The following is a 20,693-nucleotide window of genomic DNA, read 5'->3' on the forward strand; positions in this document are numbered from 1 at the left end:
CAGCTTCAACCTTTCGTCCAAATATAGTCACATCTGACTCAAAAAAACATACAAAAAAAAGGATGGCAAGGGTTAAAATGCCAAACTCAAGGTTTCAAAATGGCAGTCCATAAACCAACAGATGAGGTCATGGTAACTACGTCCATTATTTATAAAATCTATGGTGTTTACAAACTGTAACTGACAATTTTGCAAAGTGCCTTCATAACAAAGCAATGTAAAAATTATTCCATTTCAAGAATAAGTCCTGCATTCAAAATCAACAAAGTATTATCAGCAGTTTGCACCAAAAGCATAAAAACTACTTGTTCCTCAGAAAAATGTCACCTATGACTGATATATTCAAACTTTTATTTTAAAATTGATGCAACAATGTTTCAGCAATTTTTCTTGGTGTAGCTTGTCGAAATGAAGTTATTTGTAATTGTTGATATACTTCTGGACTTTTTTAATGTAAAATCTTAATCTGTAAAGTAATATTTGTCAGGTAAGTCAGATAAGTCTAAGTGATATAAAACTTACAATATTAGCCTCGAGCATAAGCTTAATCTAACATAAAATAAAAATACTCAAGTACAAGTGCCTCAAAATTGTACTTAAGAACGAGTAAATCTACTACCCACCACAGGTTACACCCAAATACAATAAATACAGTCCAAAATAACAACAAATCAATATGAACTAAACTTTAAGCTTTACATACATTATTAATACATTTCAGGACTTATGTTGTGCTGTGTAATATTGTCCACTCCCCACTTGTTACTGCTTAGCTGGAGCTGGTAGTTTAACACTACAGGTAGCTAACCATGTCCTGACTGTCTCTCTGTCATATTCACAGTAATGAAATGCAATTCCATGCATGTTTAAATTTAGAGACATCCCATATAATAGGCAAATAAAAGTCAGCATTAAATCTTTAGCTTACATACATTTGAACACCTTTATTTATCATGTGCACAGTATAAATGTATTTCATGGTCAAGGACTGCAGTGTGGAGTGACAGGTTTTTAATAAATAGAAGTGTGCTTGTGCCATCTAGTGGGCAAAACAGATGAAAGTTTCATGATTGGCGTAATGTACATTTTGGCTTGAAAAGAGCTTTGTCCCAGTGTTGAACTTATTATACTTATAAAGAATTAACAGTATTTCCCATCATAGTGTATAAAATGACTTTAACACAAACACTGATAAAGTTAAGTGCAAACATCGTGTAAAAATCAGAAGGCTGTAAAATAAAATAAAAAATAAATGCAAAAACATCACTGTTTTAAACACAAAGCTGATGACAGACTTGTAGAAGAATCTCACAGGAATAGTTTGATCTTTAACTCGGCATAAAAACTAGAAACAACAGGAAACAGATAAACTGACTCTGACCCTTAAAAAATATGGTTAGCAGCACCTCTAAAGTTCAATAATTTAAATGTTTTTGTCTTCTATCTTTTATCTGTAAATAACCAAAGTGTAAAAATGACGCTTCAAATAACTCCCTGTAAAACCACAACTTTTTTACATTTTGGTTTGTGCATGGATTAACCCTTTCAAGCATGAAATATGACTGCCTTAGTCAAGTATTTTTATTCCTCTTTAGGCATGAAAAAACAAGCTCACTTTATTCAAACCTGCTTTTTTTAATCAATTATATGTCCATGGGTGGACAACATGCATTTAAGTATTCAACCGATGAAATATAAACCAGTGAAAAATATGATATATTATGTGAAGCTATAAAAATATCTTAAATCCTGTTAGGATAATATTTTCACATATGTTAACATATTCTAATACTGTTCAATGCAGTGCAAAAGTTGAAACTTGCTCCTGACTCCTCAGCCCCATTTTTTTCTACAAATATAGTCTCAAAATATTGCTGTGTTACAAAAACTGCAAGTTATATTCTAATAACATAAATGAATTGATTTAACGCCAAAAAAAAATTGCTGCACATCAACTACTTTCAGGAACATCAGAGTTGCAGAAATGGTATTAACTGTAGTTGAAATATAATCACCTTACAAGATAGCCAGATTAGTGGACAGATGTATAATTGTAATTTCTTCTTTGTCTGAGATTTGTTGCAAACACAACAAATGGCCAGTGTGTGGCAGTGTATGGCATGAGGGTCACTGAAGCACCTTATATGCAACTATAGCATAAAAACCCATGCATATACGCTAAAATGTCTTTTAAATAGCTGTCCACTGTTGTGACCTCTATGCGTGAAAGGGTTGAGAGAAACAGGTTAATTAATGAGCTTTAAAGGTGCCTGTAAGCAGTTTTTAAAACTTTGGACAGACCTAGGCTAACAGTTTCCCCCTGCATCAAGTCTTTGTGCTAAGCTAAGCTAATTTACGCCCGCCTGTTGCTCTGTAATTAACACACAGATGTGAAAGTGGTATCGATATATTCATCAGACTCTGCAGGAATTTGAACAAGCAGGAAATGTTCTTCTAACAAAGACTGTCTCCAGCCTCCTCAGTGCCACTGTTTTCAGATTTACTGTCATAAAGGACATTTAGTGTTGCAGTAGTCTCCTGACTTAAACAGATGGTAGACGTTCACCAGCGGGAACATGGTGACCGAGCCGACTAGTGAGCCGATCTGTACTGCAGCTCCGCACCAGACCAGGGCGCTGTGGCTCCGGTCTCTCAGGATGACTCCCACCATGACTTTGACATACGACATCGTCCCAGTGAAAAGGAGCCAAGAGAGCACCTACAGAGAGCAAAAAACAATGAAGACTCATTCGGATCATAATCCGGGATACGTTTAACACCATTTGTTTCCAAATTTTAACACTAACAACCCAAACATGTTTCGACCACCTCATCATTGGTTTAAGAGTGAGCAGCAGCAGAGTTGCTCAACACTCAGGTGTTTTGTAAAGGAGGGGTTGAACTTTACCACACGTATTTCCCTGATAAATTGTGTTTCACTTACAATGATTATCTCTCCCACCACAGACCCTTGAAGCAGAGGACATGGACTCATAGCTGCCATGGCCATGTTGTAGCTGCCAAATCCTGTCCCCAACGCTGTCATCATGCCAAGAAACACCAGTGACCTGGAGACAGCACAGGTTTGTTATCAGTTTTTTTAAGTAATCCACTTAGAGATAAAAGACTACTGCTCTTATAAAAGGATAGTTTGATTAACTTTTATTATCCCACATAAACAATATGTCCAAGAAGTTTATCTTGGATGCCTCTGTTGCGATAGCTTCTGTGACTCATTGCATCTTCTCATTCAGCATTTGTTTCATCGCCCTTTCTGAAAAAATGAAGTGTTCCTGTGATTTATATTTTTTATCAATTACAGCAGTTACTATGAAATCAAAACCTTTGTGATTTTATTGAAGTTGAACAATTAGTTTGTGTGCACAGAAAAATCTACATGATTGGCAACTGCGTTAGAGACTCCTCGGCTCTGATTGGTTGTTTTCCGTGAGCTGGGGTTCTCTCTCTATGTATATCGAGGCCATAGCAGGAGGAGGGACATGATTTTTTTTTTTTTATACCATTGGTCTGCAACAGTGCAGACCAACAGTGTGTAAAAAAAAATAGTAACTGTACTTTGCTGCACACTTAAGGTGCACTGAGTAGGTAGAGTCTGCATGCCATTTGACAGTTACTCTAGCCATGAGAGACACATATCTGTTGCTAAATTTGAACAATGAGCGAAGTATTTACGTCACCACGACCACATGGCCCATGCAAACAAAAAGAGTTATGGATGGAGAATTGATGAAAATTACATCACGTTATGTACATTAAGTACTTGTCAACTTCGAAAGCTACCATGGCTTTTGTCTTGTAGACCAAAGTTGTTTGTTTTGTCAGCTAACAAAATAATCGGTATGAAATGGAACATCATTTTACCTGTTTTGGAAGAACATTGCAATAGTGCAAGCCACAGGGTTGGCCACTGATGCCAGAGAAGCGGAGAGGTGATAGGCCAGGTTCCCGTAGGGCTTACAGGAGTACGTCTGCACGGAGGGCAGCAGGCCGTTGGTTGCCCCATTAACCCACACCACCATAAAGTAGATGAAGGTCAGCTGGTACACAGAGTGTTTTGAGCCAGTCAGCAGAGGCTTGCTCTGGGCTGCCCCCTCAGCCTGGCATTTTACACCCTCGCCATCAGTCTCTGCTGCGGGGTTGTCCAGGCCAGAGCTGACAGATGCCACAGTGTCTGGCACGAGGTTTTCAGTGGACAGTTCGTACGTCCGACGAAGCCTGTTCAGTGCAATAAAAGCAGCCAAGCTTATGCACATCATGGCTGCTAGGAAGACAAAAAACACCTCTGTGGAAAAATTTGGAGGAAGATACTCTGTTTGTAAAGTCCACTTGTTCGCGTCTGTCTGGTTTCCTGCAGTCTGAGTGGAGTTAACACACTTGGAGAAGCCCACACTTTGTGCCAGAGCGACCACTGCAGGTACGAAACCACTGAGCCCCTCTCCTATAAAGTATGTGGTGATGTATTTTGCTGGCAGCTGCATCATGAAAGGCAGGAAGGTGACTGAGGAGGTGCAGTCCACCAGAGAGAGGAAGAAGGTGATGATGAAGAAGGCTGTGCTATGTGGTGCCCCGGCCACTATCGTCGTCTTGTCCCAGAAGAAGACGAGCAGGATGCAGGAGACGATGCCTATGGAGAGGATGCAGTAGATCACAGCGCGTTCGTTAAGACGACCTGGGCACAGTTTGTGCATGACGGTGACCAGCAGAGGTCCCAGGTTGGCGAGCTGGATGATAACTGTCAGGTAGGAGGGGAGCTCCCAGCCCTCCGGGAGAGTGTTGACGATGAGCGGCAGCTCCACCCACAGACCGTTCACTGCCACCCACGAGCCCAGGCCGAAGGCACAGGCCAGTATGTGGACGAGCACAGCCATGGTGCAACCGGGTCAGTCTGAGCGAAGTTTTGAAGAAGAAGCCGCCTCTCCAAATGGTCCCACCTCTGCTGTGTGTCATACCTATAGCAAAAAGTCAGCAACATTGACCCTTTAAAACCTGGATCAACATCTTTTTTTTTCACAGCATTTAGATGCCATTTGCAAGTATATAAACCTCTGAAATTTAATTTTAATTTTATTTTTTTTTTCAAAAACATGAAAATGGCCTAAGGTAAAAATATCAAATAAATTATATCTATGTTTATAATAATAATTAATCATTATTTATTTAAAACTAGATTATGGAAAATATTAATATGTATTATTTAAATTTTATTCTAGCACTTTATTCAGGCCATTTTCTGTTTTTGCTGTGTTACTTTTCTTTCTTTTTTTTCTAATTTGAGGTAATTTTTCTGGTAGGTTTTGGGACATTTCTGGCAAAGTTTCTCCTTGCCTTCTTTAAATGTTTTTTAAGGAAATAAAACCAATTTGCTCAGGTTTCAGAGGGTTAACCTCAACATATTGTGCCAAAATAATTAGTTAGTGTTTCAATGTCCAAGAAATGCCTTGTAAAATAGTTTAATTAAAGCAGTATGAGGCTCAGAGGCGGGTCATCTCCGGTCAGCGGTTTGATCCCTGGCTCATCCACTCTGCATGTCAAGGTATCCTTGGGCAAGCTAATGAACCCCAAATTGCTCCTGGTGACCGTACCGTCGGTGAGTGAATGTGTATGAAGTAGCAGTTGGTGTGTCAACAATGCATGACTGTGTGTATGACTGGGACATGTAGTCTTTCTTGCTTTGAGTGGTCGCAAGACTAGAAAGGCACATGTGCAAGTTCATTTGCCATCCATCAGTTTACCAACTCACTTACATCAAGTACATCTGCCAAAAAGTTTGGTTTTCACTTTGGCAGCCATGTTTTGATCATAAACAGACATTCCCCTGCATTATACTGGGTTGGAGACAGAAATCTCAGAGATAAATGACTAAAACATGCAATAAACTCAAACCATTGACACACTGTGTCTTGTATAAAAAAGGAGGGGCGGCTCCTTTTTATCCGTAGCCAAGTCACCAGAAGAAAGCAGTCCTAAAACGAGTCCTAAAACTTGATAATGAGTAACCATTTCAGCACCCCTGGTTCCCTCGTCTCGAAATCAATGTTTTTTTTTAACAAGCTTAAGAGACTTTCATGTTTTGTTCTATGACATAAAATACATAGATAAATACCTCACTCATGAACTTTAAAGCTTTTATGTGTCTATAAAAAAAGCAGATAGTAACAAGCAGCTAAATGGGACTACAGAACATCACTCACCTGAACCGCACCGAACGCGGCTTTTTATGGTGGGGACGTTAAGCCATGCGACCATAGTGTGGTTTGTTTATAGCCAAATGTTAGCTTTTTACTTATGACAATTGCATTTTAGCCTCAAAACTCCTAAAAGTGTTGTTCATTTGTGAAGATTATCTCGCTGAACAAAACTTGTATCAATATTTTCTCCAATAATTCAAAATCCAATGAAAAAATCCTATAGGCTTTTAACTAAGGGAAGGGCATTGCTTACGTCCACGTTGGCCTACAGAAAAACTCTAATCCCTGGAGAACTTTGTTTTGGCATTGTAAGTTTCTGCAAACCACGAAAACACTACAGTTGCACATTTAATAGCTATCATATTTACGTTTTTTTAAAGTGATGTAATATATGAGGTGATTTTGTCATTGAGAAGTAGAGGGGATGGTGGATGGTGTGACCACTGTAGACCTTTGTCCAACACAAACAACAAAACCAGTTTGGATTTAACAAGTCATAACTGTTTCTTCAGCAGCTCTTAAGGCACCAAACGTGTTTTGTAGTAACCATGTGCTGTTTTTCCAGCAGTGATAGTAGCGCAAAAAGCGATGTGCCCAAATTGACCCGCATGTCAATCACAATGTTGTCAAAACATCAAGTTTTAACCATTTCATATCCATGGTTTGCAGAAATGTACAATGCCAACATTTTTTTCTGGCTATTGATTCTTTGAAGCTCTACTGCCAAACTATCTGCTCCCTGATCACATATAAATACAGTCATCATAATTTAAGATCACAAAGAGTCCTATACCTAATTTATTTAAATTTATTAGAGCCGTGACAGCACGTGTGCTGTGGAGGTAAAGGAGAAGGTGTAAAAGGAAGTGATGCAGGATGGAGGTCAGCTGAAAAAAGAGAGAAGTCTGAGGAACCACATGGGCCGGCTTCTACAGCCAAAGGGGCCCCAGGTGACCTTAATCAGCTGACGATCCTCCGCTGTCAACCAACAGGCCTTTTTTTTGTCTTTGTCACAGAAGGAAAAGCACATGTATAAATAATAAAATCACTAATGGATGATCACTGTCTTTCTGTCATGGGACACTTGAATACAACAGAGCCCCTCTTCTGTTATAAGTCACATCTGTGTTTTTCCTATGATGACAAGTCAAAATGTCTGCTATAAAAAGGCCTATTGTTTACTGAGGTTGTCTAAAAACAAATAAAATGTCAACAGTTATGTAATAAATTTAGTTATGTACTACAAAGTGCAACGTTTCCCTCTGAAATGTAGTGAAGTAAAACTACAAGTTAACATAAAATGGAAACATTTAAGTTTCTCAAAATCCCTGGCTGTTTTCAAAGACAGTAAACATCTCTAATCTGTGATAATTCACGAGAGCAAATGTCAGTTGAGGCCAGTTGAGTTACTGAGTCATTTATCAGTAAACGATTACAACCTTGTGTGTATTAAACTCACAATGCAAGTCAAGGACAAGAGTCCTTCTTCATAGATAAAGCCGGTGGGAATTCGAGTCTCTCTTGACAAAAACTAACAGCAGTATCATTTTGGTTCACACCCACAGTGCGCTACTCATGCCTCAAGCAGCTGATACAATTTTCACATCCCTTTTCACACGTTGTGGAGGAATCCGACAAACCATATGGGCCTCCACGCTCCGTCTCTTGGCACGCTCGTAGCTTTCACACTGATCTCATGATGATGAACAAAAAACAAGTCAGAAAACGTGCAAATGATCACATGGTGTGTTCATGCTGGTTCTAGAAAATGTCTCAAAGTCTCCTGAGAAAAACAGTGTCATGCCATTAGATAACAGAAAGAAACCGTGGTCTTAGTACAGATCCTCATTTAAAAGAAAAAAACAATGTTTATCAAACACTCACAGCTGATCCCACAAGCAGATAAGCTCCTTTTAAACATGCAAGTGTACTTACAAGTTCCTTCAGTCCCTGGAGGCGTTGAATACGACTTGCTGTCATCTTATATAGAGGTTAGTGACAGACCTCCTTTGGTTGTTCTTACATACACACACTGATGAGAATCACATGGGGCTTCTGGGTAGGTCAGAGTCCACTCCAGCTGTTGATCAGCTCCACTGGATAACAGAGGGCAGTGACTGAATCCACTGAGCTCTCTCCACTGCACCCACCTCTTATTTAGGTCAAGATAATGCTGAAGCACTTTGAGGTGCCCTTGACATTTTATGTGACATATGTACATTTGCCAGGAAAAGAAAATGTGCTGTTTTAGCTGTTTTGAACTGTGCACACCTGCAGCGCCCCCTACATGCTTCCGCTGTGACCTGCCACTGAGATCTGAAGAAGATCACTTGTTCACATCAGACCGCGAGGAGGAAGTTTGTAGTCTTGTGTAACAGATAGTTGCAAAATGACTCTTGGAAGCAGACGTTTTTACATTACTGTTTAGTAATAAGACAACAATATAAAAGGTTGCAACAACTGCCTCTGAAGCTCTCTGAAATGTGGTCATAAATCAAAGTGTTGGACAAAAATTTGACACAGTGATGGCACAAAATTAAAAAATTAAGAGATCACCAAAGTTCTTACAAAAGGCTGTTTGCAGGTGCATAGAAAGTCTCAAAACGTCTTAAATTACATAAGAATATTAGGCCCTAAGAATAATAGCCACAAACATTTTATTTAATATCATTAATCAATCTTTTATTTTATTTTTGTCAAAATAAGTCAGGTTCTTCTGTGTGAAAGTCCACATTTATAAATTGCAAATTTTAGCCTGCCACTCAACCAAGTGCTGTCTTTTCACTTTTTAGTTAAACTTAGCTAATGGCAAAATGTAAATTAACATAACTCCCATTAATCACCGTATTGCTACATAAAACCTACCTCTGCACAAGACCGCATAATATTACCTTAAATTATATTTATGTAGCACCTTTCAAAAAAAGTTGAATACATATTTACTACTCACTTTTATATTAATCTGTGATGCTTGACTAAAATGGTTTAAAATGGTCTTCAAAAGTGTTAAAATTAAGAGTTTGAACCCTGTAGACTCCCTGTACAATTCATCCTCAGGGAAATGAAAGTGTGGACCAGTCCAGCCAGTAATTGTCGTGACATTTCACTTTAAACCACAAATGTAAACCTCATGGTGGTGCAACAGGAAAAGTCAGTGGAATCGCTAAAGTCAATAGGATATGTCCTCTGCTGAACTTGGATGTCTGTATAAATATATATATATATATATATATATATATATATATATATATATATATATATATATATAATAACAAAAAGAACCTTTCTATATATTGATATACCTATTATTTTTGACTTGTCCTAGTCAGAGAAGCAGAGATGTAATTAATAATTTTAACAATGGCTTTGCGACCCAGTAAATGTCACAGTAAACCAGCATGAACTGGAGTCCAGAACTGGCTCACCTACAAGAAATGCAGTCATTATTGATGTTATTAGTTACACCTGCGACATGTGGAAATGTCATGAAATCTAACATTACTTTCAACCTTTTGCATGATGTGAAATTTTTTGTGCTCATTATCTGGTCAGGCAGACAGGTGTTAATGTCTACCTGTTCTTTGCCTCACAGCTGGAACAAGTTCTCAGTTCTGCTTTTTACTTTAATTTAGCTTCAGGCTCACCGACTATTACAATTTTTTCACCACCTAACTGGTTTTCTTGCCTGTGGACTTTTACAACTGTAAGTAAACTTCAAATAAGTTGAATGTATCTACAGGAGGGTTCTCTTGTTCTGATTTCAGTGTACATCAGTGACATTCAGCGCTACAATAATCTCATAAAGTTTATTAATATAGCACCAATCAAATCAGATTAAAACAGGCAAGAGTCAATATAATGATTAAAAAGGACACAATGTAATGTCAAATACATATATTTACTGTCAGGTCTTAAAAAAGTCATCAAATTAGTAAAATCATAGAAAGTTGTGGAAAAGTCACAGAATTTTGATGTGTGTAATGACATTGTCACAGTAATCGTCACAGTTGATAACATATTGTAATGTAACGGCAAATTTATTTTCTGTAGCTGTTGACGTAACTCTGATATGCTTCAATGCGTAACGTTTTGTTTACCATCATGTACATTTCTTCATTTTCTCCCCACTTTCTGTCTCTCCCTTCATTTATGCCTCAATCAAGTGTTTGAAAAGTCATGGAAAAGTTTGGAAATTTTGTACATGAAAATGTGTGGGAGCCCTGTACTCAGGGCTTAAAAGGCATTGAATCGATTAATCTAAAAATAAGGCCTTAATTGTTATTAAAATATCTTAAATAGATCTTTCAAAAGTCTTAAAAAAGATAAGATATGGGCAGTCAAATTTTCTGAATTATTTTCCTGATGTTGCATTGTAAAAATTTGCATTAACATAATCAAAAAGACATGTTTTATGTTACAATTAATATTTAGGCAATAGTCTCCCCCATCTTAAGGATTGGTGGTGGTGAGGATTTACATCCTGTACCAGAAAGTTTTTCAATACATTTCAATAAATAAAAAGTACAATATTGGCTTCCAAAATATAGCATAAGTATAAAGTGGCATAAAATGGAATGTTTAAGTAAAGTACAAGTACCTCACAACTGTGCTTAGATGCAGTACTTGGGTCATTGTACTTTGTTATATTCCACCACTGCTATAAATAGCCACACCATGACAGCTGCTGCTGCACTGCTGGAAATGCTAAAATTTCACTTCCTCTTTGCCCTTCCTTTCATTTGCAGGTCTCTGTAGTGGTGGAGCAGGAAGACATTTTACTAAAGTATTTCTAAAACAAGGCTGTTACAGGGAGCACAACACAGCAGAGAGACACGGAGACTAGCTGGTAAACATATGGAGCATTTAGCAGCTAAAGAGATTATCAGTCCCCTCAGGATTTGGTAGAGACTAAAAACAGAGTGAAAAGATAGTGAATAGTGGACTAACCGTCGTCAGGTTGACACAAATACGACTCCAAAGTTATGATTATGTGACTCTTAAACTGCTGGATGTATATAAGCTACTGTTTGCTTAGTTTGTGTAACATAAGGCTACAGCTTAAATGTTTCTGCTGCCTCCAAGTGAAAAAATCCAATATTGCAGGTTCAAAGGTTCTGAATGAACAGAACATTAATGTTCATGTGCTTTGGGGTCATAAAGTGGGAACAACATGTAAGCTACAAATAAGATGGGTTGCATTTTAATGCTAAGGGCATTTAAACAAGAGGTTGATAGCTGTTTCCTGTTTATTTATATTTTTATACATTATTTTTATATGTACTTTCTATATTATATATTATTATTTCATCTAGATCACTCTACTTGGACAGCAGTTAACATTCATACAATATTACACTTTAAATGTGATCAAAGATTGATATTTAATACGTGAATCAATTAAAAAAAGTTTCTAACCATTGACTAAACATTGACTTTTGCCTGCCATGTTTATGCATTTATGACGATAAGTTGGAAATTCATGTTGTACAATAACGTTGTTACCAATGTTAGTATACTCGCCTGGCATGCTTTATAGTTGAAAGTTTGCTTTCTATACAAAAACGTGCTAGTACTAACAGTAAACAATACCTACTAGGAACATATATATACTTTTGAATGAATATATTTTTTAAAATTTACCATCAATTGTTGACACTGTTTTTACGCTTTTCGTCATTTCTGCTGCCCTGAAACGTCACGCAAACGTCACAACTTGGACACTCGGCATCTTCAATTTTCCAAATATCCAATACAACTTTGAGCCATCCATATGCTCGTAACTCATAAAAACGTTAAATATGATATTTTCGTGAAGCACATGAAGGCACCATTAGTGCATGTGAGGCACTAATGGTTAGGGTAAAGGTGACCCACTGGCTGGCTTATTGCAACGGCTCTGCATTATGTTCATACTGCAGTTACAGCTGCTATCATTGTCTCAGCAGAAGAAGTGCAGCAGCTGCTGACTGTGAGTGATTGGGGTAATGAACATTTAGGTTAACTGTATTGTACTGACATGTATGTTGTTAGTTGTGTCCACACAAACCTTTGCTAAATATAGATGTTTTACCAATAAGTAGTATTTCTTATCTAAGTACACTTAAACAATATACAACAGGCTGTTTTTATTACATTAGGACAGAGCCAGGCTCATTAATACCATCCTTTTTATTCTAAACTAAGCTGAACTAAGCACATGCTGGCTCTTTATTCTGTATATAAACATGAGAGTGGTGTCAAGTTTCTTATTTGACTCTAGGCCAGAGAGTAAATAAACACAGTGGCCTCTGAGAGAGCTTGCATCATGCCCGAGCTGAATCTGCAAAGGTCATTTAAGAGCAGCAGTTATGTAAATAAACACTGTTTTAAATTAAAGTCATTATGTAGAAACTCTCCTTATAAACTATCATAACTAAGACGCAGTGATCTGCAACAACACAAATGCATGAATTAAGATTTATGAAAGAAGTGGAGAGAGTAAAACAAATTGTCACATGAAGTAGCAAAGACAGTTTCACAAGTCAGATGCACTCCTCTGACGTTACACAGGACCAAAAGAGGTAGCTGATTTCACTTCTATTTTCAAGCATGGTTTAAAACCGGGACTTCTGCAGACCTACAGTAGATTTGCATACTATGCTACAGATAATAGTGGTATAGATACACATTGTTCACTTTGGACAATTCTTACAGAGAAGAGAAGAAAAAAAGCCATGTGTGACGAAGGTGATGACTCCCAGGCACCTTGCTGAGCTGCAGTCGGGACTGCTTGAGAACATTTAACTCTGTGCAAGCCAAAATATTTCACTGGACATGTGGCCACATGACAGTACATACAAACGTGTTTCAGGGCTTTATATGCACACCTTGAAATAAGATTATCTCATCACTAACGGCACGTTTAGTGAGCGGAAATGTTAAGTGGCCGTTTTTCAATGTTACAAAAAGGCAACACACAAAAAGAGGTACACTCAATAAGATTATTTATGTTATTGTACAATCTGCATTTTTTAACAAATAATAATAAAAAAAGATTAGTAACATGTACAGTATTCGAATGATCGTATCTGGTGTGGACTGAGGACTCCGCCTTTCCTCGTCACATCGAGTCCACCCAGAGCTCCAGTGATGGGAGGGGGAGGGGGCCTGGAATGACTTTCATGAACGCTCAATGAGTGTGTGTTTACAGATATATGTTTATGTACGTTTTGCATGTATCAGTTATTGTGTCCTTCAGTCTTCTACAGTGTGTTTGCAAATATGTGAGCATATGTTTGCATGTATCTGTGATTGTGTACTTCAGTCTTCTGTGTGTGCAGATATATGTGTATGTGTGTTTGCATCTATCAGTTATAATGTACTTCAGTCCTGTGTGTGCAGATATATATGTATGTGTGTTTGCATTTATCACTTATTATGTACTTCAGTCCTCTGCAGATATGTGTATGTTTGCATGTAGAGTGTGTACTTCAGTCTTCTCTCTGTGTGCGGTTTTATGTGTATGTACGTTTTGCATGTATCAATTATTGTGTACTTCAGTCTTCAGCTGTGTGCGTGTGCTCAGTCAAGGTATTTGAGGTGGAATGTCACATATGGCGGAGAGGATGGGGATAAAGGGATGAAAGCAAAACAGAAGAGTTGGGAGGGTTTTGGGGGAGGGAGGTGGAGGGAGAAAAAGATGGAGGCAAAAGTAGCAGGGGGCTCAGTTGCTGTAGATCTGGCCCTCAGGTGGCTGAGGAAGCTTCATATTCTCCTTGCAGGTCATGAGCCGTCGCAGCTCCAGCAGCACCATCCGGATACTGTAGGAGTTCTGCCACTTGGCCAGTGCAGTCACCGCATGCATGTCAACCTGCAGGACCGACAACAGGTAGGGATGAAGTCTACATCACACACGCAACAGAAATTGTCTCCTTTCTAAATGACCAAAATGTTAGAAGTTAAGATAGTTTTATGATATCAGGGGATCACGCATGACTTGAATTTCAGTTTATTTTCTTGTGAAGGACGATTTAACATAGTTCTCATTTAGAGCATCAAACTGATGTGCTGCACACAGTATCATGGATCATTTTTAACTCATGTCCTTGGTAGGATTGTGCGATATGACTCAATATATCGCCTGACAATACAAATACGTCTTTTGTCTTACGTTATATTGTTTATTTCGTTTATTTCATCTGATACTGCTTTGCGTTCAATTGCGTGGCCAAGGGGACATCTGCATAATGCACGGCACCAAAACATACAAACATGGAAGAGCTGGAAAGTGATACTGATCTTTACTATAAAGGTGTATTTAATATTGTAATGGTACTTAATTCAACTTTATTATAACAGTAGCTTATGTAACTTTCTTTTAAGGCAGCAGCTACTTTGTATGACTGTAGTTAATTTAATAGTTTTGTATTTTATTGGTTTACAGAAGTTTAGAGGAGATTTCAAACTAGAGATCAATTTTGTGTATTGTGATATAGCCTAAAAATATCATTGTGAACACAACTGTTCATAAGAACATATTTGGCCGAGACACAGACGACGTGAGGCAACGCATCAGTTGTCTTTGTTCTCTCATGTCGGTCTAGTGTGTCTTGGTCTCAACCCACCCATCCCAAAAAATTTCAATTTCCTCTGATTGTACATTGTTTCCGTGTTTTCATCTCAACACCTTTTTACTGTCACTGCAGTCAGGAACCGACAGTGACAGAGAATAGCAGCACTCTCTACCATGAAAGTTACCAAATAAAAACATCTAAACAACTGGATATATTCCAGCGTCAGTATGATGAAATGATGATAAAATAGGTCCCCTTTGAGGTATTTTATATCATTAGATATCAGGTGACTTTCTTTATTTTTGGTACATTTTGACATAAGCTTTTTTTGTTTGTTTTTTAAATTCGAGTCCAAACCTGAGTTCAACTGTCATCAGTGTGTGATATGCTGCTGTAATAAGCTCATTTTAACACAGCCTAGGAAAATGGAGAACAATGAATGATTGGGCGTTGCTGCATTTGACCAATCAAAGGGAGTAAAACCAGTTACAAAGACATGATAAAACAAGTGCTAGGTCTCCACCACCCTTCCAGAGAAAACAGTGTCATCATCATGTTGACCTTGCATGATATTTTTTGTGCTACTAAATCAAGAAAAACAGACATACTACAGTTTGGATGTAATAAATCAAAGACCACCTGCTTCAGGTGAATGCAGTACAGTTTCTTTGTCCACTTCCAAGTTTTTAGGTAAACAAAAATCAGATTTGGACTAAACTGCTAATGTGAAAACATCTTAAAATGTCTAAATGAAGATACTGATGTAGACGACTTACACCACCTATTATTCCCTTGTGACAGAAGTAATGCAATGATTGCAGTAGCAGTCAGATGATTCAGGCACTTAGAATAGGAACTTGCTTATCTGTACTGACCAGTCTTAAGAGCAAGCATGATAAATCTTCCTTTTACTGTGTGCACCTTAGTTTTTTTATATATATATATATATGTCATGCCACTCTAATGAGTTAATATGCAAGTTAACAAGTATGACAAAATATACATGAGCCAAATGCTGTTTGCTCTTTGCTCTTTCCCCAAATATATCTATCAGTGTAGCAGGATCAAACACATTATCTATATCAAAATGACTACTGACAACTAAGGCATCCAAAGATGAGTCACTGAGCTAGAATTATTACGACTGGTTCAGAAGATTTACATACCACACCGCTGGAGGTGTGCACGCCATTCAAGTTTATCTTTGTCACAAATCTGACAAACGGCGGTGACTCTGGGTATTCTGGCCCACATTCAACCTTCAGATTGTACATCCTGTTTTCATAGCTTGTCTGTGGACAGAGAGAGGTAGAAAGAGGTGACTGAACAGCATACTAAACATCAACAAACAGCACTCTGAGTTTAATGTATTCTGCACTATCACCTTTTTAAAATCCATGGGTGAATGCTCCCTAAATCCTGATTATTATGACAGTTAAAATGTATCTGTATTCTTATCCCGTTGGATAGGAACAGTAAATATGATGGTTTAAACTCTGCAAGAACACAAATCAGCTGAGCCAGCTGAAGTCTGACATATATTAATGCCCTCTGATAAAGGTCCCTGAGGTACTGAGCTGTTCTCTGGCTCTATGTATTACTGCTGCATATTGAGCTGCACTTGTACTAACCCATCCTCCAAAAGCAACCAACCAAAACAAAATAAAAACTATAAACATTTCAAAAAATGTCTTACCACATACGGGAGAGTTATCCCTAAGTTAGTATCTAACAGGGTTCTTACAGCTTAAGGAAATTAGATTTAAGGCTCTTTTAATGCCATTTGGAATGGATAAAACATCAAATGACATCAATTACTCATGGTTAAGGACACTTTTTTACCGAAATGTTAATTATAACATAAAACATCTAAAATCTACTTATGATGCTTAAAAAATGTAAAGCTTGTTTAGAGCAGGGCACATTAAAAAAAGAACAATGAACATATTATATTATGAAAAATATCCAAATGGTTTGCTTTGTCATTTGTTTGGAAATAAATATGATTGCTGTTGGTTGGTTTCTCTATCTTGATCTGCCCCACTGTAATAGGTATTCAATACATGTTTTTTAAAAAATAGGTATTAAATTTCAATGTGCAACATCAGAAAAACAATAATTCATAAAATCCTAGTTCTGATGTCATTTTAAGACTTCTGAAAGAGTGATTTAGGAAACTGAAACACTTTATTTTTAGATTATTGAGTTTAGTACCTTTTAAGGATCTGCAGGAACCCTGATCTAAAGAATCAATGCTAAAATAGAGATTTTTTTTAAAAATGAATTAAGTCTGCAATGTTTGCTCTGAGGACTGTGCTTTAAGATGCGTTACCTGTTGCTTCCTGTCATGTTGTGACATTATAGTATGTGATATTTTATCTTTATTAACATGTTTCATTGTGCCTCACATTCACTTTCACAATTAATGTAGCATCAGTCATCGCACCCCACGCATTTGCATCTGCCTTTAGATGTAAGTTCTGATTGCTACACTAACATGTCTGTCTGAGCCACTTAAAGGGGAACCGAATAACAAATTCCAATGTGTTATATTCATGTCTTATGAAACTGCAATCGGCACCTGACAACATGAGCTACTCTCTCTAAAAGCCAGAAACCAGATAAGTCTCAAATATATCATCACGTATGAAGTCTGGAGCTGCTCCATAGAACTAATTTAAGACTGATATTGTGGACCCACAGGATCAGGGTTCTGCATATCCTTAAAAAGCCTTTAAAGGCATTGAATCCATCGATCTAAAACCAATGCCTTAATTGACATTGAAATGTCTTAAATCAGTCTTACAGAGGTCTTAAAATTGCTTAGACATTGGAGATAGGATTTTTATAATTTACTTTGCTTTGCAAAAGCTCAAAATAACGAATAATTTAAAAATAATAAACGTTTTCCCAATGCCTCTTGTATTAACATCACCAGGAGTCATGTTTTATGTTATAATAAATATTTGAAAAATAAATTAGAAGTCACCCTAAGCTTAAGTTATTGATGTTGATACATGTTGTTTTCCACCAGTACTGGCTTTTGTAAAATTGATCATCAATTTCATTTCAAGTGGCATAAAAAAAGTCTTAAATCACACTTGCCTTATACTGTAGGAAACTGGCAGAAAGTTTTTCTTTTCTATACCTAACTGTGCTTTATTCTATTGTTGTGTTCTCAGATTTGAAATAGAAAATGTTCCCATATACTTAGAGCATTCCCCTGGCTGTTTTCAGTGTCGCCTATAACGTCCTTTCCAATTCATTGTCAATGCAGCAGCTGCAGACTTTTTCCTCACTCCAATTTTCCATTTGTATATATATATATATAATATTTTTGACTGTCTTTGGCTATAGGAGTAATATGTATGAATTTTTGTATGCATATTTTCACTTGACATGCTTATTGCACAGTCCTTATTTACGTGTTAAAGAGTGTCACCACTCACCCTTGGAGGGCCGAGGATCACCCCTCTCCACCGTGATAAGGTCATGTCCTCGTCATCCTCCAGACCCCAACTCACTGTGCCATCTCCCACACCTTTCTGGCCTTCCTCCAGCTCCTCCAGGAGCCGGAAATTGCGAGGGACTTTAACGCCTGTTTGTGGACAAAACACACCAAAGCCAGACTGTCATATTCACCCAGGCAGACTTACACTTTAGGTCCCACCAAGGCGCCCAAACTGCAAATAATACAAGAACTTCAGCCACAGCAATGACTTGCAGTTATAAAGGTGTGAGCTGCGCGCGGGGCATGACTCATCCAGACACACACAACGTGACAGGAAAACAAGAAACGCCTCAGTTCAGCGGCTTTCAACAGCCTTGTGATAATGCTAGACGTTATTCATGTCCTCGAGTTTAGCATCTGGCTCCGACGATGCTGCATCATGTGGCCTCTGCAGTGAGATGTGATGGTGCTGCACCGTTAAACTGAGCTGTGCAAACAAACACTGTCACGCTGCCAGCCGGTGCAGCAGGTTAGATCAGATCATCTGGAGAGCCGCTGCACTAAAACTCAACATACATCATGTTTTCCTCATTAATAAGTGTCAGAAAAACGTACCGTCATTGTTGACGCTAAACGGTCTCGGGTTAAACATGCACGAAGGCTGAATGCTGATGCACAAACATCTAATAACCACGTCTAACGGTAACGACTCGAAATGTGCCACAACCGTTGACAGAATTAATAAAAGTATTTTTATACCACAAATCAGCTAATGCAGAGCAGACCGTTGGGTTAGCGGTGCTGTGGTTCACTAGCATCGGCGCTGCACACTATTGCCATGCTAAATTACGATATAAAACGACAACCAACAAGTTATGTACTGTTATATACGCACGTGACAGGTGTGAAATGGCTATATAACGACGTGAACTCGTATGATCGGCAGTCATAACGCATCTCGTTGCCCTTCCATCTAACTTCAGTTGCGTTAGCTTAGCTAATAGCATCGCTTCCTATTCATTCCCTTCAGCAGCTCCAGCTCTGCGCTAGCTTGCATCTTTTCGCACGGCGCGCGCGTCAGTAGACAATCAACCTCATTAGGAAACTAAATCACTACATCTTCAAAAGTCATTCAGCCGATTATTCAGCTTCTGATTGTGATGTATTGGTCTCGTACATTTACCTAATCCGGCGGCGACCGCCATCTTGTCGCTACACAGCGGAGGCGCGCACGCACGTAGTCTTGCCATTGTGGCCAACTGTGCGTGCGCGTGAACCAAACGCAAAGCATCGCTTCCTTTGTTGCTCCCTGGAGCTGACGGCCAGAGCAACAGACGTGATGCAGCTGGTTACATGATGCGCACCTTAAAACTTCAATTAATAGCCCGGGCTATCATTTAATTATTATTTGTTAAGGGCGATTAAATCATCGACCTCAGCAGGCTTGTATTTGGGACAGGCGTCCATGTGGTGTCTTTCACACAACACTGTTGCTCAGCCAAGATGGGAAATAAAATTAAATCATTCATTTAACCTCTTGAAACCTGGGCAAATTGGCTTTTTTCAAAACACGAGAAGGTCATGAGCAACAAAAGAAGAAATGACCCAAATACAAGAAAATTACTTATAACCTCCCACCAAACAAAAATTATATATATATATATATATATATATATATATATATATATATATATATATATATATATATATATATATATATATATATATATATATATATATATATATATATATATATATATATATAAAATATATATTCAAAAGAAAAAGTACCTTTAAATAAGTTAATTAAATCGGCTATGAAATTATGATAATCATGAATGTATTTCACTGGACAGTATTCCTTATTTATTTATTTTTTTTTTTAAATAGTCTTCTACACCCACTTATCTCTTTTTTCTTGCACCTCTCTTATTTACAATGCCAGTAACACCGTCTTCTTTGGTGCTCATGATGTCAGTAAAATTAAAATGAATGAGAATATGGAGAATCTTACCAAGCTAATATTGTCAGTAGTATGTGCATATTGACAAAAGTTTTTTCTTTTATATATACTTATTGTATGTGTGATCTAAGCAGTTTGTAAAGGTTATCTCCAGCAGGGAGCCAACAACCCAGTTTTATACATCCTAAGAACTGCTATAAAAATTAACTGCAATTTGTCAAAATGTGTCGCCACATGGGGCAAGGGACTGGATTTTTTTTCTTGGTACAAAGCTCTGTCCTTTGAATTATATATTTAGACAATTTTAAGATAGTCATGGAAGACATTTTTCAAAAAAAAGAAAACAACCAAGCATTTCATTCAAGGACTAACACTTAAAAACTATAACAAACAATAGTGATATTGGTTATATAACATTCATATTACATTTTCCAATTTTTAATAGGTTAACAGAAGGAATTAGCCTCGGTTGCATAAAGATATATATGCAGTATTCAATGTGAAGTAAAGGTAGTGTA

The 20,693-nt window shown here is 37.7% G+C and overlaps 2 protein-coding genes across 4 annotated transcripts; both read right to left on the reverse strand.

Annotated features, from left to right (window-relative positions):
* Positions 1 to 918: 918 nt before the first annotated feature.
* slc52a3-1 (solute carrier family 52 member 3-1) lies at positions 919 to 8,409 on the reverse strand. The gene is made up of 4 exons (XM_042491878.2): positions 8,145 to 8,409; positions 3,883 to 4,970; positions 2,945 to 3,068; positions 919 to 2,719 (listed from the first exon to the last, which is right to left on the reverse strand). The coding sequence occupies exons 2-4, from the start codon at positions 4,887 to 4,889 to the stop codon at positions 2,507 to 2,509; spliced, it is 1,344 nt and encodes a 447-aa protein (XP_042347812.1). The 5' UTR covers positions 4,890 to 4,970; positions 8,145 to 8,409; the 3' UTR covers positions 919 to 2,506.
* A 4,766-nt stretch (positions 8,410 to 13,175) lies between these two features.
* On the reverse strand, positions 13,176 to 19,542 carry LOC148188678 (ubiquitin-conjugating enzyme E2 variant 1-like). Of its 3 annotated transcripts, none has more exons than XM_088081873.1 (4): positions 19,396 to 19,542; positions 18,211 to 18,359; positions 15,928 to 16,053; positions 13,176 to 14,058 (listed from the first exon to the last, which is right to left on the reverse strand). In XM_088081873.1, exons 1-4 carry the CDS (start codon positions 19,460 to 19,462, stop codon positions 13,912 to 13,914), a joined length of 489 nt encoding a protein of 162 aa, XP_087937999.1. In that variant the 5' UTR covers positions 19,463 to 19,542; the 3' UTR covers positions 13,176 to 13,911. The 3 variants fall into 3 exon arrangements, with proteins under 3 accessions (XP_087937999.1, XP_087937998.1, XP_087937997.1); XM_088081872.1 differs by having other exon boundaries at positions 19,390 to 19,497; XM_088081871.1 differs by lacking the exon at positions 19,396 to 19,542 and adding an exon at positions 19,108 to 19,269.
* Between the last annotated feature and the right edge of the window lie 1,151 nt (positions 19,543 to 20,693).

This window comes from Plectropomus leopardus, chromosome 9 (assembly GCF_026936395.1).
Source record: "Plectropomus leopardus strain MGB_pleo_1.0 chromosome 9, ASM2693639v1, whole genome shotgun sequence".
In the NCBI taxonomy this organism is placed as follows: Eukaryota; Metazoa; Chordata; class Actinopteri; order Perciformes; family Serranidae; genus Plectropomus; species Plectropomus leopardus.

What these genes read in the sequence shown, in the direction of transcription:
- slc52a3-1 (XM_042491878.2), bottom strand. Translation starts at nt 4,889, where the DNA reads ATGGCTGTGCTCGTCCACATACTGGCCTGTGCCTTCGGCCTGGGCTCG. An exon ending in GCAATGTTCTTCCAAAACAG is followed by an intron (nt 3,069 to 3,882) that starts GTAAAATGATGT and finishes TGCTGTCTCCAG; the next exon opens with GTCACTGGTGTTTCTTGGCA. An exon ending in TGGTGGGAGAGATAATCATT is followed by an intron (nt 2,720 to 2,944) that starts GTAAGTGAAACA and finishes TGCTCTCTGTAG; the next exon opens with GTGCTCTCTTGGCTCCTTTT.
- LOC148188678 (XM_088081871.1), bottom strand. Translation starts at nt 19,219, where the DNA reads ATGCTATTAGCTAAGCTAACGCAACTGAAGTTAGATGGAAGGGCAACG. An exon ending in TGATCCTCGGCCCTCCAAGG is followed by an intron (nt 16,054 to 18,210) that starts GTGAGTGGTGAC and finishes CTCTGTCCACAG; the next exon opens with ACAAGCTATGAAAACAGGAT. An exon ending in TGCACACCTCCAGCGGTGTG is followed by an intron (nt 14,059 to 15,927) that starts GTATGTAAATCT and finishes TCGGTCCTGCAG; the next exon opens with GTTGACATGCATGCGGTGAC.